We start from the raw sequence: 27,489 nt of genomic DNA, 5'->3' as shown, positions 1-27,489 counted from the left end.
AACTTCAGCTTCACGACACTGGTTTTGCCTTCTAGAAAACAATGATTATATTTTATCAAGGACAAAATGCTTACAAAGTTAGAATTAAGTTTACCTCCTCACAGCTGTCAGACAGAAAAGGACCTTCCTCCTTGAATAGGAATCAAATCAACAACCACTTGTCGAAACTCTTTTAGAAGTCCTTTTGAGCACCCTGTTACTGTCATACCTCAGTCCTTTATGCTTTGTGATCATTTTTATTAGAATTTGTTACATCCCTCTCTTTGACTACAGGTGCAACCATGCAGGTCACTGGCAAGAGGGCACTGAAAAAACCATGATTTTTAAGTTAGGGGTTCAGAATAAATTACAAATTAGTTTCATGACAAAAATATTAACTATAAAAGACTAAAAATTAAAGTTTGCCTGAGGAAAACATACCTGAATTTGTATGTACATTTGAAAATTACCTCATAATGTATAATGATTAAATGAATAAAATTGCAAAGTATATCTGAAAACCAATAATTAAAATGAATTTTAATATAATCTGAGAAAATAAAACCACAATGTTTATTAGTACAGAATGGTTTAGAAAACAGTTGACAAAATACATCAGTGAAACTACAGAAAGGTTCATTTCACACGGAAATGTACATAGTTTTAATGACATACAAACACTATTGAAAACATATTGAGGGAATATGGTCAGCTACAAGTAACAGGAAACACACACAGTCTTCCTGACGTGAGAAAGGTGATTGTTCTCACATGGAAGAACTGGGTCAAGGCAGCCGCTGCACAAGGCAGCAGAGAAACAAACTCCCAAGTACTTCTTTTGACTGCCCCATTGTAGATGTCATGGTAAATCAGGAAAAAATACTCATTAGCAGTATTAACAGCATAAGGTATTTCGTATACAAATTAGACCTTCTACAGACATCATCTAGAGAAGAGGGGAATCACAGAATACTCAAAATCACAAACTCTCAGTAAGCTTCCTGGTGGGCACAAGAGGCCTTGTAGAAAAAGCCTAACTTTAATTGCATCTTTGATGAGAAATTTGTGAAAACACCAGTGGAAAATACACCCCTAAGAAAATGGAAATCAGTCAGTGGTGGTTTTCAAGATACTCTTCCACAGAAAAGCAAAGAATCCAGAAAATGGGATTGAGGAAGATGTCCTCAAAGCTCCAATGGAACTGTCTCTCTCCCTGTGTGGTGGCTCCAGTATCTGACTAAGGCCTTGTTTGCTTCTGCCTTTGAAATCTCACGCAAGTGACATGGTTGGTGAATTCCAACATGAAAGTACAAAGGGCATGGATTCTTAAATATCTAGGTCTTAATATTAACCACTGACATGAGACAATAAAGGGGTGATATGTCCAGCTCTAGAATTTGTTGCCTTATCACAGGGCTCTACTTAATTCAAAGTCTATTCACCAAATACCAGTCACAAGGAAGAGCAAAGGCCCAAATGTGAAAAAAAAAATTCACAGCAAAGTATACTCTTTGACAAACTTGCCATAAATAAATTCTATTCCAAGTGTTCAATAGTGTGTAAAATAAAAATAGGCTCCTATACCCACCACCACATCAAAGGAGCTTTCTCTAAGAAAGTAGCCAAATGTATAAGGGACTGGGCATATCCAGGAACTGCAATACAAGGCCAGTAAGAAAATCTCAAAAAGTACAAACTGTCATTTTTCAATGGCCACTTCACACAGAACAATTGAGACATTATAAAAAAAATCACAGGGGCCGGCCCAGTGGTGCAGGGGTTAAGGGTGCATGTTCCGCTTCTGGCAGCCCTGGGTTCGCTGGTTCGGATCCCGGGTGCAGACATGGCACTACTTGGCACGTCATGCTGTGGTAGGCATCCCATGTATAAAGTAGAGGAAGATGGGCACGGATGTTAGCTCAGGGCCTCCTCAGCAAAAAGAGGAGGATTGGCAGCAGTTAGCTCAGGGCTAATCTTCCTCAAAAAAAAAAAAAAAAATTACAGAGAAAATATTATTAACTGACTTTAGGAAAAAGCACTACCTATTAATCTTACGTAGTATTGATGAAGGGTCACTTGCAGAACTCTCACCTCAGTATTCATTTCTGAAAGTAATTAACAAAAACCCACAATCCAATGTTGCACTTTAAGAGGCTTGGTAAACACAACATATTTATAACAACTCTTTCATGTTGAAAGTTTTCTAGAACATTATACACAAATTAATTTCCATCAAGCTTTCTCATATGAGTTACATTTATATTTCTTTTTGGTGGGAGTTTCACAGAGAAGAATATGGGCCAACTGAAGTCTTTCCAACCCTGTGTACATTCAAGAGGTTTTTATCACGTGAGTCCTTTCATGCCTTCAGAAAGAACTGGGATGACAAGTCTCTCCTACATTCCTTACATTTACATGCTTTTTCCTCTAGTGTGCATTCGTGCATATCCTCAAAAGTTTGCATGAGAAATAAAGGCTTTCCCACTTTCCTGACATTCACAGGCTTTCTTTCCAGTGTGACTTCTTCCATGTTTTCAAAGAGAACTGGAAGAGGCGAATGCTGTACCGGATTTTTTAAATTCATAAGATTTCTCCCCAGTGTGATTTCTTTCATGTCTTCGAAAAGAAGTGGAAGAAGTGAATGCTTTACTACATTTCTTACATTCATAGGGTTTCTCTCCAGTGTGAATTCTTTCATGTATTTGAAGATAACTGGAAGTAGTGAATGCTTTACTGCATTTTTTACATTTGTAGAGGTTCTCTCCAGTATGAGTGCTTTCATGTTTTTGAAGATAACTGAAACAAGTGAATGTTTTACTGCATTTTTTACACTTACAGAGTTTCTCTCCAGTATGAGTTCTTTCATGTAGCCGAAGAGAAGTGGAATAAGTGAATGCTGCACCGCATTTTTTACATTCATAAGGTTTCTCCCCAGTGTGATGTCTTCATGTCTTTGAAGAGAAGTGGAAGAAGTGAATGCTTCACTACATTTTTTATATTCATAGGGTTTCTGTCCAGTATGAGCTCTTTCATGTACTTGAAGAGACCTAGAAGAAGAGAATGCTTTACTACATTTCTTACACTCATAGGTTTTCTCTCCAGTATGAATTCTTTCATGAATTCGAAGGTAAGCGGAAATACTGAATGCTTTACTGCATTTTTTACATTCATAGGGTTTCTCTCCAGTGTGATGTCTTTCATGTTTTTGAAGATAACTGGAACAAGCGAATGCTTTACTGCATTTTTTACATTCATAGGATTTCTCTCCAGTATGAGTACTTTCATGATCTTGAAGAGATCTGGAAGAAGTGAATGCTTTACTGCATTTCTTACATTCATAGGGCTTCTCTCCAGTCTGAGCTATTTCATGCCTTCGAAGAGAACTGAGAAATGTGAAGGCTTTACCACATTCCTTACATTTACATCGCTTCTCTCCACATTTTTTATAGTCATGTTGTTTGTGTTCAGTGTGACATCTAACGTGCATTTTAAGGGATGAATGATGCATGAAGACTCTTCCACGTGCACTGCATTCCCATGGTTTAGCTCCTGTGGTTTTCTTGTTTAGATTGAGATTTGGAATAAAGTTGATGTTTTCTCCACACTGACTACCCTCTTCACTTCCACAGAGTCTCTCTACCATATGATTTCTGTAAGAAATAAGAAGCACATTATTAATTCTTATATTTAATTCATAACTTAGATTTTACATGTTATATTTATTACGATTCATAGGAAAAGTTTAGGTTTTCTGTCTTGTCTCTATTCTCAGAAATTGAATAATGAATGCTCTACAAGAGGCTTTCATATTACCAAAGCAGTGATGTGCCTTTATAGAGTTTATTGTTTCCAAGTGAAATATTTTGCAATAACTGATCCTCTACATCACATTTCAGAACACGTATTTGATGAAAATTTTCTAAGAACAGCTAAATTTGAAGCAAGGGTTATTTGTCTCCTTTGCATCTTTTTAAAATTTCATAACATACCAGAATTCTCACATTGCACAGTGCTTTCTATTGTGCTTTCCATTGTGTGACTCACCGCTGTTTTCTCTCCTGGTCTTTGTACTGATCTTCAATATCATGATCTTCCCATATTTTTCCTAAAATGAAGACCCAGAAAGATGATTCCAAAGTATTAGAAATTATAGAAGAAATTTTAGACTTAAGTCCACAATGAGCTATGACCACATCTAGCTTATTTACCAATATCCCCCACTTCCACATTCTACATCTTGGACCAGATGGGCCAGAAACACTTGTTCTCTCATTGGTGAAGTGCTGGAATGTCCTCATTCTTACCTACTGAGGCCAGGATCCTAAAGGTTTCCCACATCACATCTCTGTAGAGTTTCTTCTGTGAAGGATCCAGTAAAGCCCACTCCTCCAGAATGAAGTCACAGCCACGTCCTCAATGGCCACTGAGTCCTAAAACACCACAAATATGTGTAGGGCAGGATGCATAAGGCTGATAGCACTGGGGATCTATACTCCATAAGCACGAAGGTTGTGTATGATTCTGTCGTCTCCAGACATTTATTCTATGCTGCCATCATCAAAAACTCATTCATTTTCTGTACACATTTCTTCATGAATTTAACAGAATTCCAAACACATGGAAGTTATTTACACATTTTTACTGTGATCACATTACATCATATTTCTCTGTAGTGGCAGGATACAGAGGATACAAGGAAAGACAAAAATGAAACAAATATTATAATTTTGAGGCCGATTCCTTGTGAGAAAAACTCTTTCATCTCCTTCCTTATTACCCACCAGTTACAGCACTCCATGAGGTAGAGGGACAAACCTGCATGAGGTTTCAATGGATAAAAACATAGTGAAGAACTGGAAGCTTTTTTATCTACTCTCATCACCAAAAAGAGTGTCCAGGAGGCCTGTAGATATCAAACTTTTAATGAAACCCAGTTGCCCACATTGTCCTAAATTACTCCAGGCCATCATTACAAGTAAGCAGGTGCAGCTGGTTGAATGTAAATATTCTTGTGAGGAAGCATTGCTTTCAACTTGTGTAATATTTCTCATAGACTCACTCAGTTCTTCCTTCCTTTCTCTATATAGTTTGATGGGGCCAGAAAGTTATTTGGAACTTAGAGCTCAGACACAAGGAAGAAGACATGACAAATTATACCATAAAATTCCTATACTCATGTGCCTCAAGGCCACTTCCTGCCAATTTTTAGAACCAACAAAGAGATGAGAATGTGCAGAACAGCTCTTTCTAGAGAAACACTAACAGTGCACCTTGAGCCTTGCTGGCTTGAGGGGCAGGTTAAGAGCTACGGATTGCTTAATGAGTTCACTGAAGTTCACAATGGTTTGATAGTCAATTTGCCAGTGATTATCAAACATGTGAATGATTTCCTACAAAGAACATAAAATCTCCACTCTTCAACTTCATCAGGAAGTGTCTGCCACTCTCGATGATGCCCTGCCAACTTCTGATCCCACACTTAAGAAGCTTAGAAGCTGTCATTCTTGACCTCACAAGAAAATGAACAAACTTGAACTGAACAACTCTTCTTAGACCCAGGAGAGCCTTGAGGTCGTAGGGCAAACCAGTGTCCCCCCAAATTAGGAAAAAGATACAACAGATGGCATTTTGAAGTGCAACCAGATATTCTGTTCTTAACACAGCCTGTAGTAACAAAAAGTCTACTTCACCAGAGTCCAATGCAAAGCCAAAAAGAACAAAACAGACAAACACAATACCCGTGAAGCCTAGGACAACCCTCTTTCAGAAAAGGTTTACACAATGGGACTACCTGAAAGAAAAGAGAGAAACAGAAGAAACAAGGGAAGTAATAATCACCAAAATATCCTAAAATTAATGATAGCAAACAGCACATCCAGAAATCTCAGAGAACACTAACCATGATAAACTGCAATAGTGCACATCCCAGAACATCATATTCAAACTGGAGAAAAATCAGACAGAGAATGTATTGAGAAATGACAGAGAAGAAACACATCTTAGGTATAAAGAAACAAAGATTTGAATTAAACTGGACTTTTCAAAAACCATGCAGGCAGGAAGAGAATAGAGTGAAATATGTAAAGTTTTGAAAACAAAAAAAAGTCCCCTAGAATTCTCTGTCAAGAAAAATTCTTCAAGAATAAAGGAGAAATAAGGATTTTCTGAGATTTAAATTGAAGAAATTTTTCATGAGTACACCTACTTTGAATGTTTGAAAATTTATCAATAAGAACATAAATGATAAAGGCAGAGGTTTAGAAAAAGAAAAAAATCAAGGTAAAATATCGCTTATATTTCTTATAAATAATATAACAAATGTAGGATTCTTGGTTGATGGGTATTTTCTTTGTGCACTTTGACTATGTTATCTGTTGCCTTCTGACCTCCCTTTTCTCTGCTGAGACAACATTTGTTCATTTTACTGGGGTTTCCTGTAAGAGTTGGCTAATTTTTCAATTGCTGTTTTTCCCCCAGTGTATAGTTACTACATTCCTGTATCTTTGCATGTCTCATATTTTTGATGCAAACCACTCATTTTAGGTAATATGTTTTAGCAACTCTGGCTTCTGGTCTCCTTCCTACTTGCACTTTTTATTGTTATTAGCTTTGTTCAGTAACTGGGTGGATTATTCTAGTTAAGTCTGTATCCTCCACACAGAGAGAAACCTCTAATGCATCTCCTAGAATCCAGCATGGCTTTTGGGTGCATCTACCATCAGGAGACAGTGGGACTGGTAGGGCTCTCTTCCTCCATCACCGACACAGCCCATGGTTAAACTAGATTAACTGCTGGCTGATTGCTCTACTGTTTTCACCAATGTGAAATTCTGGCTCCTTTGTAGAAATATTTTCTCAGGTCACTGTTTGATATTTGTTCTGACCCTTGGTAGTATCCTCTCAGCACTCGAATTATCTGGTTCTTTCCAGAAACTAGTCAGCCTACACTCTAAGCAGTATCTTCACTACATACACAAATCTACTAATTGCCTTTCACCTCATTCTCCACATTTCTGACAGAATCATTTGACTTGAATTTTTCATGATCTTTTGCTGGGGTCAAGTTAACTTCTTTGGGAAGGAATTAAGAGCTTTGTGTTTTATGGCTGGCTCCTCTGCAGTGTTCAGGCAAAATCTCTGTTCCAGGACTCTGGAGCTGTGATGGGGACAACAGCAAGACTCACTCTGAATGACAATCCCAATTTAGGGATTGAAACATCAGTGCAGTGGAGAGACAGCAGCTAGAGATTCTCTTGATTGTCCCATGTTACAGCCACCTCATGAGCTGGGCAAGAGTGATCAGCGCCCAGCATTCTCAGCACAGCATGAGCACAGCAGAGCCTCCGCACCATGAGAAGGGGCTGGGTGCAAGAAGAGGGTCCCCAGTTTTCATGCGAACCAGTGAGGAGATTAAATTCAACAACAGGCAGCTGAGGGCAGGATGGGTAATGTTGAAGTCCTGCTCATTATAGGAAGAAGCCCTTGTTCTGGAAGCTGAGGGGGAGAGAGTCATGTCTTCTGGTTCTGGGTACAGTACTCTAGAGAGGAGAGCTTACTTCCTGAGCTGAAAGTTGGTAAGGAGTGGACATGGTTCAAATTCTGCACACTCTTTCCTTCTCACAAAAAACTTATTTTCTTGAATAGATGTTCCTCATTTGCCATTTGCCGTTAGGACAATTTCCAGAGGCTTTAAATGGTTGTTTTAAAACAATTTTCATCAGTTTCACTGGGGAGCGGGTCAGAGGATCTCCTCATATTAATATATCACACCAGTGCATTTAATACATTGCCCCTTTCAGTAAACTCTCTCCAGCTTGATATACAATGGCACTACAGGCTGTAATATCACTTCTCATTTTGTAGAGACACAGAATTGAGAAAATTAACTTTTTATGGTTTGTTAAAATTTATCGCACACTTAAAAAAATTACTTAGACAACACATAGAGCTCTGGCTTCCTGTTAAAAATATATTAGTCATTTGATTATAAACGATTGTTAAAAAGAAAACCACAAGCCCAAAATGGAGTCACTTTTGTTATTCCCACAACACCAAGCCTGGGGTTAATATCTAACCTAACTGCAGCTTCACTCTTCCCCAAGAACATACATCATTCTGGGATCTTCTGGTCAGGACCAATGAGGTAATGTGCCACATGGGCCTCTCCATCCCCTAAAGGAAGATGAGGTCATCCACCTAATCAGACCTTTTTTCCCACAAAGGGAGATAACCTCATCTGAACGAATCCTTTTTTTCTCTTCATGACTTCCTTGTCCTGCCTTTAAAACCTTTCCCTTTCTGTACCCTTGGAGCTCCTCTCTACTTACTAGATGGGATGCTGCCTGATTCCTGTATTGCTCAATAAAGCCAAATAGATCTTTAAATTTACTCAGCTGAATTTTTATTTAACAGATTTGATGGCAGGATCAGGATCTGAAGCAAACTTCTGACAGCACTTGGGACAATGATCAACACAGGAGTGGTACCCATAACCCCTTTTTAGTTCTGTCTTTCCTGAGCCTTCCAAGGGCTGTGGATAAGTTCTCTTTCGCTCTGAGCTCCACTGTCTTTGCCTAAAGCTCCCAATCTCATCGCATTTCCAGTCAGTTCCCCATTTTTCTGGAATCACTAGTGCCACACTGGGAACTGCTGGTGGTTAAGACCACAAGGCCCCACTTCACTGGAAGCCCCACACTGGACTCTGTCCCTAGATTCCATGTGGCACCCCACTGGCAGTTCAGCCTGCAATCCTCATTTGTTTGGAATCCATGTTGGGAACTGCCGGTGGCAGCCCCAGTTTCCATCTGTTCGGCATCAGTCCACAGTCCCTGTGTGTTGAGGTCCATTGGTTCACTCCATCTCCTAGTCCCAGGTTCCATGTTGGAAACTGATGGTGTGCACTGGGCATTTTTCTTGGCCATTCGGCAGTAACATATTTTGTTTACTGCTGGTATGTTCAGGTGCATGAGTTTGTTTTTCTTCTTTTATGTAAATAAACATTATGGCTAAAGAGGATCTCAGGGACAGAAAGGCCATAAAAATTAGTAGGCATGGGTAGGGCATTTAAAGGCTGTTAGAGTGCTTGCCACCTAACGCAAAGGCTCCCATGTTAGGGTAAGTTGGTCATGGAATGGGTCAGACTGACACTAGATCACCCACCAACCTCAAGCAAATTTCCATGCAATGATGTGCACTTTGAAACATCACATATTCTCCACCCCAGAGGCACATCTCTTTTCTGATTTTGTCTCCAAGAAGCCTGAAGACTTAGCTAGAAGAAACAGAATCCATCAAATCTAAGAGCTAAGTGTGCCACCTTCAGAGACACCTGCTTATTTTATATCTAAGAACTGTGGTCCTGGAAGCTTGAATATCAACAAAAACGGCCAAATCTTAATAAGATCTTTTGTGTCCTGAGAGCTGGACTTGGTAGCCTTCAGGTTGCGGCCCCAACACAAGGCTGGGTAGAAGTGTGGGTTGCACCCCATGTGCAGCTAGATCAGGCTGGACAGAAACGTGGGTGATGCTCCATTTACAGCTAAGGGTCCCACCAAACTGCTGTCAGCTCTCAGGAAATAACAATGGTTATTATAAGGACTGTCCCAATTAGATAAGATCATTTAAGAAAGGCATTTAAAACAAGACTCAGTTACAAAAACGGATTGTTGAAAGTTTCATTTCAAAAATCTAATGAAAAATTAAAGATTGACATACCTAAAACAAAGACAATAAACAAAAGTTCTGACAGACACCACCATCTCTACCTTCAAAGGAAGGCCTCCACATAGGCCCTTCCAAATGCTGAGGGGACTCAGGGATTTTCTAGCAAATTACTACATTATTCCCTTAAACAGCCAATAGAAACTATAATTGAAATTAAGGAAAAACTTTGGGAAATTCTGGTAAATAGGAGAGCTATGCCGTCTACGTTAAACCCCACTTGGAGCCTGCAGATGGAATCCTGGGAGAACTGGCAAAAGCCGGCTTTGGGTGAGAATTCTCACCAGAGCCTGCTCTCCTGGATAGTGGTCTGTGGGGCCCAGTCAAGAGAGGGAAAAAATTAACACTGTCCCTTCCTTTTGAAATCCAAAACAATTGGTTATTGATCTCCTCTCTCCCAAAGACAGCTATTGCCTTCTTACTTCTCTTGTTTTATGTCCTGAACACCTGGCTTGGCTTTCTGCCTGCTGGAGACATGCAAGTTATTGGTTCTTTCCTGTGGCTATCTTTGGGAGTGACTCTAGACCTTATCAAGATAGTATCTTTTTGCTCCCTCCTTGGGGACACCTTGAGTCCAGGAGATTGTTTACTGTTGCCAGAAGTACTCACTGCTTGTCCCTGCTTATCCTGGCTGAAACCTGACCAACTCTCAGAGATAATGGCCCAGAGACCCACAGCCCAGGGCCTGAAGAGGGAGAGTCAGGGCCCACGATGACTGCAGTGATCACCGTGTCCCAGTCCCTCAGGCTGCTAGGATCACTCCCAGAAACACGCCCCTCACCACCTGCCCCTTCCTCACTTTGCTTTCCCATTGGAAGCTCAGTGCGGACAACAAAGGTCTGTGAGTCCTCACCCAGTCACCATCTCCGTTGCTGTGGTCTTCACTGTCTGGGATCCATCACTGCCTGAAGTCTCACCTGTGCACAGACCTCACATGGGTCAGCCCCATGGGCCATCCTCACCAAGGTCTTGATCACTGCCCTCCCTGGAACATTTGCTTATGGGGGGAGGAGGCCTTTGACCTCTGCCCCCAGGTCTCCAATGACAAAGACATCACCTTGGGGACCCAGGAAAGCACTGGAAGTTGTCACAAGGGCACACTGGGATGTGGCTTGGCTTATTTCTGCCTTTCCATTCAAGAAACAGTAGGTGTGACCTCCAACAAAGAAAAGGGGCACCAATTCCCGCACCTGTGCACTCCAGGAAAGGTGGAAACCCCTGCCATTTCTGCCACTTCCTTTGGCATGGTACCCATTGCATTCTGGGAACTACTTAAAGGGAGGGAGCCCATGACTGCAGAGGGTCTGCCTGAGATCACCATTTCCCACAGGCCTCAGGGACTAGAACTATGCAGGGTGATTCCTGTTCCAGAAAAAGTAAGCACTGGCGTTGGTGGGAGGGTTCCAAACTCACTGTGGAGGTGGGTTCTGAGGTGAGGGAGCTGGCTGTGGTCAGTGCATGAGCCACTGAAATGGCAGGATGGAATGTGTCCAAGATCTCAGGGACGGTGATTTAGGTACAGCTGGGTGCCTGAGGAACTTCCAGAGCTAGGACAAAGCAGGGCAATTCTTTTTGACATGATTGGTGGTATTGAGACTGTTGCCTGTTGGTGCAGGAGTGACATTTATGTGACAGTACTGTGTTCCAGGGGCCTGTGCATCATGACATGAATTCTGGGTTCTACCACTGCCTCACCTCACAGTCAACTGAGGCTGCAAATGTGAAAATATAGGAAATCTCATTTAAAATGGAGTCCAGAAGCCCTGAAGGGGTAGCTCTCACACACTACTACTCACCACATCTTGCAGACGCTAAATAGGAAAATGTGTCCCTCCTGTTCTCCAACAGAAGATGCTTACTTTACAGACCCCAGCAGGAGGAAGGAAGAATTTCTCCTTGCCCAGCAACAGCCCAGCCAATGAGAAATCACCACACTCAGCCATGTTACCACCCTGATCTCTCATTCTCCTTCAATGGACTTCTGTCCCAAACAGCCCCTGCCAGCTTCCAGCTTCCTCCTGTCCTCTATAAAAGCAAGCCTATCTGTTCTGTTCTCTCTATCTGCCTATGTTTCACCATAGTTTGCATGTCCTGAATTGTACTTCCTCTGCTATTCCTGAATAAACCTGTTTTACTGGTAAAATAAGTGGCTCTTTTGATTTTAAGGTCAACACAACAGAAAATTTGTGGTTGGACATGTGTTGCACTTAAACATTTTTCCCATCAAGGAGGCACAGAGCAACTTTTTTGTTTTTTTAAGACTGGCACCTGAGCTAACATCTGTTGCCAATCTTTCTTTTTCTTCTCCCCAAAGCCCCACCAAGTACATAGTTGTATATTCTAGTTGTGGGTCTTTCTGGTTGTGCTATGTGGGACACCGCCTGAGCACAGCTTGATGAGCAGTGCCATGTCTGCGCCCAGGATCCTAATCAGCGAAATCCCAGGCCACTGAAGTGGAGCACGCGAACTTAACCACTTGGCAATGGGGAGGGCCCCAAGCAATCTTGAAATGGGAAACTTTAGGGCTGGAAATGGCCTCAAGACCTGCTCTGGGAAGACATGATGTTGATGTCCAAGGATTAGATTAGGATGTTCCCAGGCGGAGCCCAGTGTGGAGATGTGTCAGGTGCAGCTTTATGTTCCAGACCACCGCATTCCCAGGGTATGACCCAGGAAACCTGCTGTCAACTCAAAGATGGAGGCCTGGAGCTCTATCAGTTTCTCACCAGTTATGTGAATGACATAAGGGCAGGTGGAACCCTAGAGGGAGTTTTCTAATTCAGACTGGGTACCAGGACAAGTCTATCATGGCCTAAGTCCTTCTTCCCCAGTCCTTCCACATTTTTCTAAAGAACCCAAGGTGGTGGAAGGAAGTGTGGTACACAACACAATCAAAGTTTAAGAGAGTTTAACTTTCTCCTAGCATGTGAAACATTTTTGTTGTTTTCTATTAATTGTTTTTAGCATATACACATACTACTTTAAGAGTAGTTGTGCGTTTTCAGAAACGTGTAGTCATACCACCATCAGGATGGAGAACACTCCATCACCCCAAAGGAACACTCTCATGGTGCCCATTTGTACTGCACCCTCCCAGCCTTAAGAACTGAACTGTTTTAGGTTCCCACACTATTGCCTTTTCCAGAATGTCATATGAGTGGAACACCATGTTGTCTTATGAGTCCTGTTTGGAAACTTTGTTTCCAAATATTTGTTAAAGAGCCTAATTACACAAACATTGCAGCATTCTTGTGAGGTTGAAATTTTTTATACCGCCCATTATGCCCTCAAAAATAAGAGATTTCACTGTTATAAGCTATGTGAATTTGGGTAAGAATTTATGCTTAACTTTCTTCATTTGTATAATGGGAGGAAGAATGGGGAAGGGGATCAAATGACACACTAATAATTATAGAATCACATAATTTCTCCACTGCTAAGAAACCATAAATTAGCACTGAAAAAAAAGGGAACAAGTTTCGATTTCCATTGTTACTTAATGAAACAAAAGCTATTTGAAGTTTTATGCCTTCTTCCGTAACATCTCCTGGTAATGTAAACATATGGAAATGATCCCTGAAAACAATAAAAATGGTCTTTGTTGGCTTTGCACATCATTGAAACAAAAACTTCCCAGCTACTTCTCTTATAAAAAGGCACAGAAATTTTCCCAGTTAGAGGATGTCAAATTTACCTCCTTTGCCACCACACAGGATATTACTCAAAACAATACTGTGCCTCTGTCTATAGGTCACCTTAATTATTCCTTGGATTATTACCCGCTAAATATTCATAGCTCTTTTTAACGTTTTAATCAGGAAATCACATTGAACTTGCACAGGTGTCATTCTACTCATAGGAAAACCCATGATGGGCTACAGTTGTGCAAATGACCAGACTCCTTCCTAGAACTGGGAGAAACTCTAAGATTTCATGGGGTACAAACTGTTCACTCAGTCTGAATAGCAGCAAAATGATATGCTGTATTAAAAAGCAATTTCAAGTCCTTTCAACTCATATTAATCAGAAACACAAATAACACAACTACCCATTATCCAAAGCAATGGAAGTTTTGAGTTCCAGATACCCATGTCTCTGGATCATGATGAAATAGCACATGCAGTAAAAGGTTTAACCATGGCTAAAATGAAGTTGAAACATGACTATGCCTTTATCTTTATGGGGAACCATTTCTGTCAATCGCAAGAATGCAAGACTCTAGGTATTGCTGTCCATCGTTTATATCCACACCCGAGCAGTTCCTCCAACAGTGTTTAAGACAAATTAGATGGTGGGAAAACAATGATCAATGATGACATCCTCACTCAGTGAGGCCCCTACCTACCATAGAGAAGATATACATCCATCAATGGATGAATGGATGCAGAGTTTTGGTATATATAAATATATAGACAATGGAGTATTATTCAGCCATAAAAAACAAGGAATTCCTACCATTTGTGAAAACATGGATGAAACTTAAGAGGCACTATGCAGATTGAAATAAGTTAGACAAAGACAAATACTTGGTGATCTCACTTATATCTGGAATCTAGAAAAAACAAAAGCAAAAAAGATCAGACTGTTGATTACCAGAGGTAGGAGGGGGCAGGCAATTGGAGGAAGGTGATCAAAAGGTATAAACTTCCAGTTATAAGATAAATAACTACTAGAGATGTAATGTATGACATGATTATAGCTAACACTGCTGTGTGATATATAGGAAAGCTGTTAAGAAAGAAAATCCTATGAGTTCTCATCACAGAGAGATTATTCTTTTCTTCTTTCCTCTTTTTATTGTGTCTATATGATAAGATGCATGTTAGCTGATCTACTGTGGTAAGCATTTCACTATGCGTGTAAATCAAACCATCATGCTGGACACCTTAAATTTATAGCCATGTATGTCAATTTTTTCTCAATAAAACTGGGGGGAAAAGGAGTCAGAGACTTCTAGTCCTGGTCTCTCGTACAAGGAGCTCAAAAGCTGGATTCCAGTCCTCAGAAGGAAAAAGCCAAAAAACTTGAAATCAACAACACTTCCATCAGAGAATTGAGGTCACAGGGTAAACCATTTTCTCCACAATTAGAGAAAATGCAGCCATTTAAAAATATACCCCAAATACTCTGTTCTTCACAAGCATGCCCTAAAAGTAATCTATTTCACAAGAGCATAACTGACTGGGATTTTCCTCCAGAGTCTAACTGACCTTTGGGGAGGGAAAGAGCCAACTTGAGTCTCTTCTAGCCTTTTCCGCTCTCAAAGGTGGCGCACATGTGAGGGTGATAGAATTTTTTTCACCTCCTAACATTATTTGGTCTCTGTTCCAATGCCACTTCTCCAACTCTACATCACCAAAGAGGCATCCATCAGTTCAATTTAATTCTAATACTATGTACCAAGAGTTCACGTCAGACTCCACAGGATAAGAGCTCAGTCCCACAAACTGCCCCTTCTTTAGATGTCAACCACAAAAGGGGTGCCCAGGCTGCCAGCATTTCTACTCAGCTGTCTACAAATTCACAGATTCCCTCCACACCTTATTACATTTGGTAATTTACTGAAATGATTCTGAGGACTCAGCAAACTGCTTTAATTACTATTATTGGTTTACTATAAAGCATACAACTCAAGAACAGACAAAGGCAGAGATGCATAGGACAAAGTAGGGCAGTGGTATGGGTGAGGGGAGTGGAGGTGGAGAGGGCTACAGAGATTCCCCATCCTGTGTGGACACTCCACCCTCCCAGCAGCTGGATGTGTTCACCACCCCAGAAACCCTCTGAATTCTGTCTTCAAGGGTTCTGATGGAAGTTTCATTACATGAGCACAATTTCTTAAATGAATGGCCATTGGTGGTTAACTCAGGCTCCAGCCCCTCTCCTCTACAGAGGCTCAGGGCTGGGACTGTAAGTTCCAAGCCTCTAATCAAGGCCTGGGGTTTCCAGTGTCCAACCCCCATCCTGAAACCATCTAGGAGCTGGCCAAGAGTTGCCTCATTAAAACAACAAAGACTCTGTCACCCTTATCACTCAAGTAATTCTGAGGGTTTCAAGAGGTTTTGCTAGATCCAATATCTTTCTTCTTATACCACAGAAGTCCAAGCCCAGAGACACAGGCTCACTAAAAGACTGACATCAAATCAATGGACTGCAGAATGCTTCCCCTCTGCCCTCACCTACCTCTACATCAACTGGGCTCTTGTTTAATATTAGTGGACTACACTGAAAAAATTAGATGTTTTCCAGTAAGATCAGGAGCAAGGCAAGGCTGTCCCCTCTCACTACTCCTAGCAAACCTTGTACCAGAATTCTTAGCTAATGCAATTAAACATGAAAAGTAAATAAAAGGTACACAAATCAGGAGGCAGGAAATTAAACTACCTTTGTGGCACAAGATTGTCAAGGGAGAAAATCTCAGAGAATCCCTAATAACATAGAAACCCCTTGAACTAAGAAGAGTGTAGAGGACAGTTGAATAGACAAAGTAGTTGTTAACAGACAAAAGTCAGTTGTTTGCTATAGGTCGACACAGTTATAATGAACATCTTTGACAACAGACCTAAGACAAATCAAGGAAAATGTAGTCTTTTCAACAAATTCTGCCAGAAAATCTGGCCATCCACTGGCCAGCAACAAGAGAATCTAGACACAGATTTGATAAATTTCACCAAAATTAACTATAGATCTTAATATTAAATGTAAAACCACAACAGTGCTAAAATATAGTGGAAAATCTACACGATCTTGGGTTTGGTCATTAGTTCTCAGATACAACACCAAAAGCAAGATTCAAGATAGAAAAAAATAAGTTTGACTTCATTAAAATGGAAAACCTCTGCTCAGTGAAACACAGTGTTAAGCGGTCAAAACACAAGTAACAGACTGACAGATAAGCTTTGGAAATCACTTATCTGATAAAGAACTGGTAACCAAAAAGTCCAAAAAACTCCAGAATCTCAACAAAAAGAAGACAATCAACCCAGTTAAAAATGGGCAAAAGATCTGAAGACACACTTCAACAATGACATACAGATGGTAAATAAGCACATGAAAAGATGCTCAAAATCATATTATCACTAGGAAATTATAAATAAAAGAATGAGATATCACCAGACACTTATTAGAATGGCTGAAATTAAAACAGTGAGAACAGCGAAAGGTGATGAAGATGGAGAGCACCAGGAACCCTCACTCACTGCTGGTGGGAACGGAGAATGGAATGCCTAGTCTGGAAAAAAGACAGTTTCTTAACCTAAGCCTACTCTTACCATACGATACAGCCATCACGTTCTTTGAACTTACCCAAATGAGCTGAAAACAGATATTCACAAACACCCCTGCACATGAATGTTTACAGGAGCTTTATGCATTATTGTCAAGACCTAGATGTAACCAAGATAATTTCAATCGGTGAAAGGATAAACAATCATGGGTACATCCATAGGATAAAACATTTCCAACTGGCCCAAATTACGGACCTTTACTTCAGTAATTTATCTATTGTTTCCTTTCTCCTATCTTTCCTGTTTCATTTTCTTCCTCATGGGATACACTTCAGGGGAGGGGATTCCTCTCTATCCCGGTATTTATAAATTTTTTTCCACTCAAGAGACTCAAAACAGTGCCATCAGGGTTAGGGGCCTACCCATGACACTGCTTTATAGGGTTTAAACCCTGGGCTTAAGTCAAGTTTGAACTAATACATTGTGCCACAGGGGTGCAATGGGTGTTGTCCCCTACAACCCTGAAGGCCAGGACCTTCATGGCAGTAGAGGCAGGGGCAGCAGCAGAGGTACTGAAGGGTGATGGGAAGCCCGCTGTTATCAGGAGTGTGGGCTCAGCTCACCACCTACAGCTTGTCTTTCTTTTAAATGACTGCTTTTTCAGCAGTGACCATCTGATGGACCCACCTCCTGCAAAGCTTATAGTCCCTGTCTACCACCCTCATCCCTGGATTATGCCAGGCCAACACAGCTTGTCACAGGTTAAGTCTAACACACAGATAAATCCCACCAAAAACACTGACCCAGCATTCATTTAAGGAGGCCCCAAATTCATAGTACTGCTCCCAAATACCTATAAATTTTTCAAACTGCCCACTCTGGTCAGCTGAACCTAGAACTGGGGCTTGGTAAGGTCAACAGTGTGACACAGGGCAGCACAGCTCTCAGCACGAGCTCCCCAGCAAGCAGCAGCCCACAGTGCATGCCGCCACCAGGCAGCAGAGCAGGGGAGCAAGGCACAGCAAGAGCAGACCCACGGGTGGGGTCATGTCTGGACATGCTGCTCAGGGCGCCAACTGTTATGGTCCCTGCAGAGGGGTGGTTCCCTTGTCGAGACTGATGCCAGGGTGGCACACACAGACATACACACACAGGGTAGGAAAAGGCTTAGGACTCATATAATAATGTCTGAGGGGAGGGCAGGGCCAGCCTCTCAAGCAGCTCTGACAGGGCTCAGAAAGCAAGGAATGGAGCCTGGCCTGGGGCTTCAGTGGGCCTGGGGGTGGGCCCGGGGCAAGAGCTCTGCACACAGGCAGGGGCTGGGGTGGTGGAATCTCCTGCCTGCTCTAGAGTAGAGAGCACCCAGGCTTCCTCCTCAGCTTGTCCAGGTGGGGGCACAAGGGGAAGTGGGTGGGTGAGGCTTAACCTGTGAGCAGTCACCCAAAAATGTGGAGTCTGACTGTTCATTATAACGACAAAGCAGGTAAGAAAAATATGCATTGTTGATTTATTTAGATAAAGAAACACTAATAGGAGGCTCAAAAATGATCAAAGCTTGTATCTGGGTTTTACTTTAGCAAAAGTACAGGAGGGGACCAGCATATGTTGCCAGTGAATCTTCTTAAGCTAGACTTTGCTGTCTTACAGAATTATTTTTAAAAAACAGAGAAGTTTATATTCTTTAATTTTAATTCTCGTAATAGGAAACTGATCTAGGATTTAATGATTTTGTAGATCTAGATCATCTAGATTTTGTAACTGTTACAAAAGTGTAAATCATAGAAAATAAATTTTTCAAGTCTTTTTCTAACTAAAAGGACCTGCAGCATCCTAGTTTGTCCTTCCCGTACATCTCTCACTGGGGGCATTTTCAGTAATAAGCGGCATATTACAATGCAATCAAAGTTTGAGTTTAAATCTTTAACTGTATTGGGTTTTCAAAGATATACAGAGGCTTTCAGAAGTTTTCCTCACACCTATTAAAATAGAATTTAATTGCTTTACTATTTTAAATTAATCTGTTCTCTAGAGACATGTGCCGGAGTCCAGCTCCAGCAGAGTCCAGGTTCCTGAGGGATGAACGGCGTCGGCGAAGGGAAGGGAATGAGACTGCACGCCAAGTTGGTGGAAGCAAGTCTGAAGTCTTTATTGTCAAGCGTGTGTTTATATATATTTTGAGGATTACATAAGCGTTTGGGGTACATCTATTTTCTCCCCTGAAGTAGCTTGATTTTTCCCCATGATATCATTTTACTTCTTTAATTTATCTGCGTCATCAGCAGTTTCTAAATGTTACTTCCCTTATTCAGTCCTGGGAAAGAGCTGTTCTTTTCATTTTCTGGGTAAGTGCAGTTAATATTTATAGATCTCTACAGTATTCTTTGCAGGGGGCGAGACTCGGGTTATGCTGGAGGATGGAACAAGCCTTGGGGCAAAGGTAAGCCACGGTACGTTTAGACCAGGCACATACAGGTCCCCACATCCTCTTATATAACTCCCACACTGAGACATTTGACCCTTTAACCCTCTTTTCATCTATTTCTTTCCAGCGCCCCGACGTGTCATAATAGTCCCATCTGTATTTCCTATTTACTTCGAACAGCCATTGTTCCATAGAGTGGATGTAGGTGGCGTAGGTGTGGGAGGTAACCTCTGCATAGCCCTGTTCCCTGGGAGGGGGCTACCATCAGCGTCCTTCTACCTTAATGGCCCGGGGTATTTCTCTGCCTGTAATGACTATAGGGGAAGGCACGGGGATAGGCCCATATTTGTTTGGGAAGGGTCTTCCCCGATATCCCAGCTGAATGACCCTCTTTCTGTGGCAGGGCCCTCGGGATGTTGAAGGAGTGTTAGTCAGAAGAGGGTCTTTCTTGTATATTACAGTGGGATTTTCCTTTCCCAGCAGATTCCCCTGGGTAAGCACAAGCGTCATGAGGAGAACCAATACAGCAACTAGTAACAGCAGTTTGAGCAAGGAGGACCCTCGGCTGTTCCTGCAGGGGTTGCTTTGCAACTCCCGTGCTTCGTGTGCCCCGACTGTGTCACTGGGCTGCAGTGGTTGCAGGACGGTGTCTGGCAGACATGCACAAAAGAAAACTGATCAAAAAATTTCTTAAATTTCTTACTTTCCTCACATTCCATCGTTTAATCAACTTACAGTCTCAGGGCCCGAGTGCCAAGGGAAACGAGAGCCAAAAGGTTGCCCTAGTCCATCGATAAAGGAATCCAAAGGAAAGAAACACCAACACTGGAATCAGCTCAGATGAGCAGCCTGCTTCCCACAGGACAGAAGGAAAGCCATGGTCAGAAGTTCTGTGTTCCTGACTCTCCTGGTGGAGACAGAACCCTGGAGGGGGTCAGTCCCTGGAGAAGGAGGGGAGGGCACCTGAGCAGCCACAGGAAGGAGCTCTGGGAGCCCCACACATCCTCCTCTCCCAGGGAACAATTGTTGCACATGCTCCCTCTCTCAGGCTCCATTCTCACAGTGAGGAAACTCAGCTGGATCCAGTTTAAGGTTCTGACCCAAATGGACCCCAGATTAATGGGCCCTCATCCAGGACACAGAGCTCCTGACTCTCACAGACTTTCTCAACGTAAACAAATTACTCTCTGAGTGCACCTACACTGTGGATGCAAAACTCCAAATACGTCTAGAAACAGGCCCAAGGAACCACAGCTACCACCTCAGAAAGGGCATCACTCCCCACCCCATGAGCACGTGCACCCCCAGCTTTCCAGGGCTCTGTAGCTCCTCTGAGGACAAAGGCTCCTTCCATGGGGGTGTGAGCAGTAGGACACCTGCAGGGGGAGGCTTCCCAGGAAGAACAACTGGGCCTGCAAGGCCTTCCCTCTGCAGGTTCAAGGGGGCCTTAGCTTAGACTTTCCGCCCTCAGTCCTCTGCCCCGACTGGAGGTTTTTGGACCACCACTGATATTTTAAACGACAAAAACCCAGTGTTTAAATAATCCAGCTAAAACACTCCAACCAGTGTTTATGTGGAAATGAGGGAAGAAAACTGTATGGCATTTTGCTGACTCAACAAGAAACCCCACAAGAATGTGTTGCATTCTGGAGGAAAAAAAGATATTAATATAGTATTATTTCCACGACACGTAATTTTCTCACAAACTATTAATCCTACTTGAACACTTCAGGTCTGCAAGTCTAAGCCCTGGAAATCTATTTGTACTTACTCAAAATGAAAGAACAGACCTCAGAATATTACTACCCACGACGGGAGAGGAAAAAAGGAAAGAAGAATTTAGTACGTGCAATGTAAAACTGGAATATTTCATTTTTTCTGAAATTCACCCCTTTCTTGTCTCTTTCAAAATATTTTATGTTGTCTTTCAATTTGTACTGAATAAATAAATTTTTATTCATTGAAAAACTGAGAGTGAAATAAAGTGAATGAATATTTTAAAGGTGACTAATTCAGGTAGGGACAGTGCTGACAGGACAGATCATCCTGAAAAGTTTCTCAAGTGAAACCTCTACCCAGAGGACTTCCCCTAGGATGTCTGTGCCCAGAAAGACCCTGGGAGTAGAGGCAGGAGGAGTTCACGCAACATAGTTCCAGGTGGTTATGATGTGGATCAAGACTACCCCAGGGAGAGAAGCCCAAGGCATTCTGGCCTACATACTGATCCATATCATCCTCCAGGAAGTATAGGAGGTCTTGACCTGATTCGTATCCAAAGTTATACGACCACTCGATAACCAGACCCCACCTCCATTTTAATGACTTTACTACATGATCTTTCCTTTGTTTTGCAAAGAAATAACTCACATATCTATGCCTTATAAATTTAGCCCTACCCTCAACCCATGGCAGCTCTTACTGTTCATGGGTCCTGTCCCCATGCTAGTTTCTGAATAAAGGAGCACTACTACCAGACCTTGAGAATCCAAGAAATCTCTTTCGACTCCTCGGCTCACTGAGCCCCATCATTTCTTCTGGTGCCCTGTACAGGGATCTTGCTTCACTGGCTTGTGAGCTGAAGTTCTGGTAAGTGCACTTTTCTTCCTTGTGCCTTCCTCTCTTTCAAGGATGGATCTAATTCACTTATTCATCGGGAGCCTTCTCGGACAGCTGTATGAATCCAAGTTTGCTCCTGTGGCTACTCTATGGGGCAAACTATGGCATTCAGCCCGAAGAGAATCAGTACCTCAAGCCTAACGGTGATGAAGAATGAATTAACCCTATTCCTTCCTAATCCTATCTCTAATATATAAGTTTTACATGGGCACGAGTCAACCACTTAAGTCATTAGCACAGTCGCCAACCTCCAAGACTCCTGGCAGGTTTCTTTTCCTAGCTGGATTGGTATACCTCCCGATGGCTCCTGACCACACTCTGAACCAAGGGAAAGTCCCAGCTGGGACTCCAGTTCAAGCAAAGTACCAAACTCTAACCTTTGGTTGAGTATGGGAACCCCTTCTTGGGAGAATGGCTCCAGGATGCAATTGGGTAGAATGTCCCCCAGACCAGCATAAAATTCTCCTCTGTTTTTCTCTATTATTTTGTCTCTGGGACCACTCACCAGGCACCTAGTACTGCCACGCATAATAGGAATGATATCCAAGGGATGCAATGCCGGGAGACGCCCCCATCACCCCTTGCTATAGGAACCCCACAGGCCAAAGGGCAGGACGCTGCCCTAGGGTCGGGGGATTTTCAAGGTAATGGCCTCTTTTCTTTTATCTCTCTTCTTTTGTTTTTTTGCTTCTTAGGACCATGGGAGCTTCTAATTCCATTCGTAAGGACTTACCTTTGGGTTGCCTTTTAAATAACTGGGCAAAAGATCTACAGATCTACAAGACCTAAAGAAAAAGAGGCATCTTTTACTGTAATACTATTTGACCTCAATATACTCTGAATGAGGAAAAATGGCCCATGAATAGCACCGTAAATTTTAATATTATTTTTCAACTAGACTTACTTTGCCACGACCTGGGAAAATGGTCCGAAATCCCTTATATTCAAGCATTCATGGCCCTATATCAAGATCCTGAACTCAGAGCGGGTTGTTGCATGTGTCTAGCTTCCCCCACTAAAGTACAAAAACCTACCCCTGATATATTAGATGACGACTGCCTTGTTAGACCTCTTCCTAAGGCCCCTGCAGCTCGTGCTGAATTAATCTCTCCGGAGGACTCAAAGACCAGAATACCCGTCCCCACCAGGAGGAACCTAAAATTGAGTCCTCAATCCGCACAAGTCCCGCAGATCATACGAGCAGTGGGCCCTCTTATAATCCCGGATATTTCCCCCTCGAGAGGTAGCAAATGGGGAAATGGGGATCATTGGAGTCCATGTGCCATTTTCAACGTCCAATATGGCTCAACTAAAAACACAATTGGGTAGCTATTCAGAAAATCCTTACAATTTATTGATGGCTTTCAACAACCGCACCATGTGGGGAGACGCGGAGCTGCGAGCGCAGAGGTGCCCAGAGACGCTCCGGCCCAAGCCGCCGCGCGCAGGGACCACAGGACGCCCGGGGCCCGGCTGCCGACCCCGCCCCCACGCTGCGGCCGGAGGAGCCTGAGGGCCGAGCGGCGCCACCGCGGACTCGGGGCCGCAGACCCCGGAGGGGACCGCGGGAGGCCGGGCCCGCCCCGCCGCTTCCCACCAGCCCCTCCTCCTGCGTCCTCACCCCGAGGTCGCACACTCACCATTTCTAGGGCTCCCGAACCCCTGAGTCCTTCCTATGACCCCCAAGGTCAGTGCAGGTCACAGCGACAGAGGCTGAAGCAGAGTCACCAGGGACCGTTAACAGCAGGCAGCAATGGACCCCGAGCACGAATGAAGAAGGAAAGTCTCGATGGGTCAGACACTCCTCCCCCTCATCTTGACTCCAGACCCAAAACCTCACCATTTCTAGGTTTCCTGGGTCCCCCAGTGTCTTTCCTTTGACTCTCGAGGTCGCTACACGTCATAACTGGACAGAACAGGCGGCAGAGTCACGGGGAACCTTTAACGGCGGGGAGACACGGTCCCCAGCGCCGCTGGAGCAAGTGCAACTTCCGGCGGATTGGGGCCCTTCGCCCCACCCACCAGCCCCGCTTCCGCCTCTGATTGGACAGTTGCAAAGACTTCCCCCCCCCACCTTGTGTCTGAGTGACAGCCGCCTGAGTTTAGGTGTCTGAGCAGAATGCCGGTCAGAACTCGTCATCTGCACGAACATTTGCGTTGAAAGGGAGCGCTGGGAGGGTACTCCTGGATTTGTGGTCCTGTTTTATAAACACACAACTGAAAGTCACCTCACCATATGCAATACTTAGATTTGTATTTTGATGTTTGTTGACAACTGGAGTCTGACAAATTTTTGCCAGATATGTAGACAGGCACAGATACTGTGACTAGGGAACTGGGCAAAGAAAGAGGTATCAAATATCTGATAAAAACTAACATTATCTGTTGAGCGTCTACAGAGGGAAAGTTTCTGGAAGAGCCTAACCACAGAAAATTCCCACAAGCAAGCTAGCTGGTGCCACTTGCAGCCGCCTCAAACCGTTCTTAAGTGAACTAAACTGAATGTGCCTATTAAAATCTTATTAGCATTTTAAATTCTCCTCCTCTGGGAGGGACCAAGCAGCCATTTCTAGATCATGAGATGTATGTAGTAGCATGTGTAGACGCTACCCATGAGCCTTAAAGGAACATGACTGTTAGGCAATAAACCATTATCTCCCACCTTTTCCTTAACTGAATATTCATGAACTGTACTATGATCTAACAATGAAAGGATCCCCAAACCCTTGTTTGGGGAGGCGCTGCTTTGGGCGAGATGCCTGGTGTTCTACATTGCTTGTGTAAGTGAACCTTTATTCACCTACTTTGGCCTTGGTTGTGCTTTTTGGTTCCACAATCACCAAGAAGTAACCCATTGAGTTAGGTTACAACATCAGGGATGCATCTTTCCGACAAGTCAGTCAGATTCAGAAGGAAAGTATTGGGAGTAAAAACCATCATTTCAGAAGGAGTGACTTCTGAGTATTCAGAATGTATTGAGAAAACGTTTCTGACGTAAAAAAAATTGTATCCCATGGAAAACATAAGAAGGGATACTTTTTCACTGGTGGTGAAATCAGTCTCTGTGGCCATGACCCACAACTTACCTGTGGTTACACTATTTAATCGGTCTGGAATGAGACATCATAAAATTGGGTTTTATCTCAATAATCTTCTCACTGATGGGTGAGTCTAAGACACTAGACAGTAACATTCATTCCAACAGAGAACTTTGGAATCAGTCCATGACAGGCATCTTCTCCATATAATCTGCACAGATACCGATTCTGACAACTTTCTCCCAATTCCCTAAGGAAATGCTTGCCTTTGCTATCATTTGAGTCAAAATACCACACCCAAGCTCACCTGAACTTCAGCAATGACTCCACCATGCCCAGGGACAGAAGGATCCTTGGAGGCCATCAGACAGATGGAAACTGAGGGGCAGAACCAAAGAACCATAAGCGATCTCAATGAAATAGAAAAGAAGGGCCCACTTTGCAAGTAGTGCTCATCATACAAGGGGGAACACTGCTGGGCAGTAGCGCCATCGTTCAGTCACCCGTCCAATGTAGGAAGAAAAGTTCTGTGGATATTCAGCATCAAGCATTGAGAGATGCAGAAGATATTTCCATTTCATTATCTGTTTTTCATCTGCCCATTAAGAACTATCTGGAAAATAATAGTCTAGAAGCGGTTTTCTTGGAAGTCACTCTGATTTCCTAAGTCAGGAATGCCTCTGTTTTTTTCATTTTGTGTCCTAACTCCTCATGTTCACTGCAAATAAAGGACACACCATCCTAAGAATGTGCACTCACCTGGGCAGATGCATAAGTCCGGCTCCACTCTTACACACTCTCAGAAACATGCTTCTGAGAAAAGTACATTTCATCACTGCCCTTCCTCACCCTACTTTCATTTCCACCTGTGGGAATTGTACAGTTCCAGTAGTGGCCTCATCTGGTCAGAAACTGGGGGTGTGCTTCCTGCTCTGACGAATTGATGAATTGTTCTAATTCTTGCAGGTAACATTAGGGACAGTCTCACTCATTCTTGAGGTCAGATTATGGTGCTCTCAAAGGTCCTTTAGTCACTGTGGTCAGCACCATAGACGTGATAGCTTAAGGTCGAATTTAGTAAGAGCACGTGGTTCCTGTTAATCTCCATCATGGCAAACATGTGGGCCAGAATATACTTAGAGGGTTGGTGCATCCACCTGCACTGAGGGAAGCCCATGAGGACTCAAGAATACCCTACAAGTTGGTCTTCTAACCAAACAAATGCTCCACTTAAGAAGCACAGGGAGTTATTTGTAGGTATGGAGAGAGAGATTTTTTCCATGACTTTGAAAAATGGCCCTACTGGAATGAGTTACTCAAGATAAAAGAAGCTGCTCTGTTGGAGGAGGTTATTGTGAGAACATGACCACTGGTTGACCCTCCAGCTAGACAGGCAATTGGAGCCTCCTTACCCACTCCCCTGTCCTTGGAATAAACATTCTGCCCACTGTTCCCAAACTAAGAGCCATTTCAAGGATGCAGCCTAGAGAGAATAATGTGTTGCTGAGACCATCTGGACTGTACCCATTGCTGAACCCCGTTAAAGTCTCTATATAAAATTTTAAGTTTTTGGCAGGTGGGTGTGGAGATCTACTCATTTTGCTTCGCCTAAGACAAGCCTCATATGTAAGTTCCTTGCTTATTAAAACTGCCACCTCCCCATCTGGAGTGATCTGCCTCGTTGCTCAGTCTCTCCTTGCCCTCCGTGGACAGGAGCCAGTTTCAGATGCCACCCAAACTCTCGAGGTTGTGAACTAACATGCTCTTATTTCTGAATGAAAATGAGAGAGCAACTGATCCTTCTTATGCTGGGAAGAATGAAGTACCTCTAAATGGCACAGCATGAAGATGAATGTTTACACTTTTAAAACTATTTTTTCTCACCTTCTTTAATTTGCATGTTTATTTGTTAAAAAACTAAGCAGAGTTGGGGCCGGCCCCATGGCCAAGTGGGTTAAGTTTGAGCACTCAGCTTCGGTGGCCCAGGGTTTTGCCGGTTGGAATCCTGGGCGTGGACATGGCACCGCTCATCAAGCCATGCTGGGGTGGCGTTCCACATGCCACAACTAGAAGGACCCACAACTAAAAATATACAACTATGTACCAGGGGGCTTTGGGGAGAAAAAGAAAAAAAAATCTCAAAAAAAGAGAGAAAATAGTCTACTTAAAAAAAAAAAAACAACTAAGCAGAGTGGATTTAGAATATCATAATCTTAAAGAGGTTGGGATGTCAATTACAGCTGTTTTCCAAATGTGGAATCATTTGGGGGCATATGAACAAGGCGTCTGGCATCTAGTATGCAACTTCTTATACAACAGAATACATATTCTTCTCAGCCACACATGAACCTTTCTCCAGGGTAGGTCATACCCCCTCCGTAAAAAACACCTCATAAATTTAAAATGCTAGGAATTAAAAAATTTGAAATAAAATCAAGATCTCTGACCACAATGAGATGAAGTTAGAAATGACTATCTTGGGAAAATT

The 27,489-nt window shown here is 42.8% G+C and overlaps 4 protein-coding genes across 8 annotated transcripts in view; 2 read left to right on the top strand and 2 right to left on the bottom strand.

The window, feature by feature from the left end:
- Positions 1–27,489, top strand: part of LOC103545992 (zinc finger protein 709-like) — a 515,885-nt gene that overhangs the window by 243,456 nt on the left and 244,940 nt on the right. The window lies entirely within an intron of this gene.
- LOC103564867 (zinc finger protein 709-like) overlaps positions 1–27,489 on the top strand; it is a 308,739-nt gene that overhangs the window by 243,461 nt on the left and 37,789 nt on the right. The window lies entirely within an intron of this gene.
- Positions 1–27,489, bottom strand: part of LOC103544955 (zinc finger protein 709-like) — a 381,325-nt gene that overhangs the window by 351,283 nt on the left and 2,553 nt on the right. The window lies entirely within an intron of this gene.
- On the bottom strand, positions 493–23,992 carry LOC103564873 (zinc finger protein 844-like). 2 transcript variants are annotated; one of them, XM_008540790.2, is made up of 4 exons: positions 23,604–23,992; positions 4,284–4,409; positions 4,024–4,084; positions 493–3,629 (listed from the first exon to the last, which is right to left on the bottom strand). In XM_008540790.2, the coding sequence occupies exons 2-4, from the start codon at positions 4,315–4,317 to the stop codon at positions 2,339–2,341; spliced, it is 1,386 nt and encodes a 461-aa protein (XP_008539012.2). In that variant the 5' UTR covers positions 4,318–4,409; positions 23,604–23,992; the 3' UTR covers positions 493–2,338. The 2 variants fall into 2 exon arrangements, with proteins under 2 accessions (XP_008539012.2, XP_070481548.1); XM_070625447.1 differs by having other exon boundaries at positions 23,804–23,979.

This window comes from Equus przewalskii, chromosome 6 (assembly GCF_037783145.1).
Source record: "Equus przewalskii isolate Varuska chromosome 6, EquPr2, whole genome shotgun sequence".
Classification (NCBI taxonomy): domain Eukaryota; kingdom Metazoa; phylum Chordata; class Mammalia; order Perissodactyla; family Equidae; genus Equus; species Equus przewalskii.
This window is presented reverse-complemented; position numbering and strand designations above follow the sequence as displayed.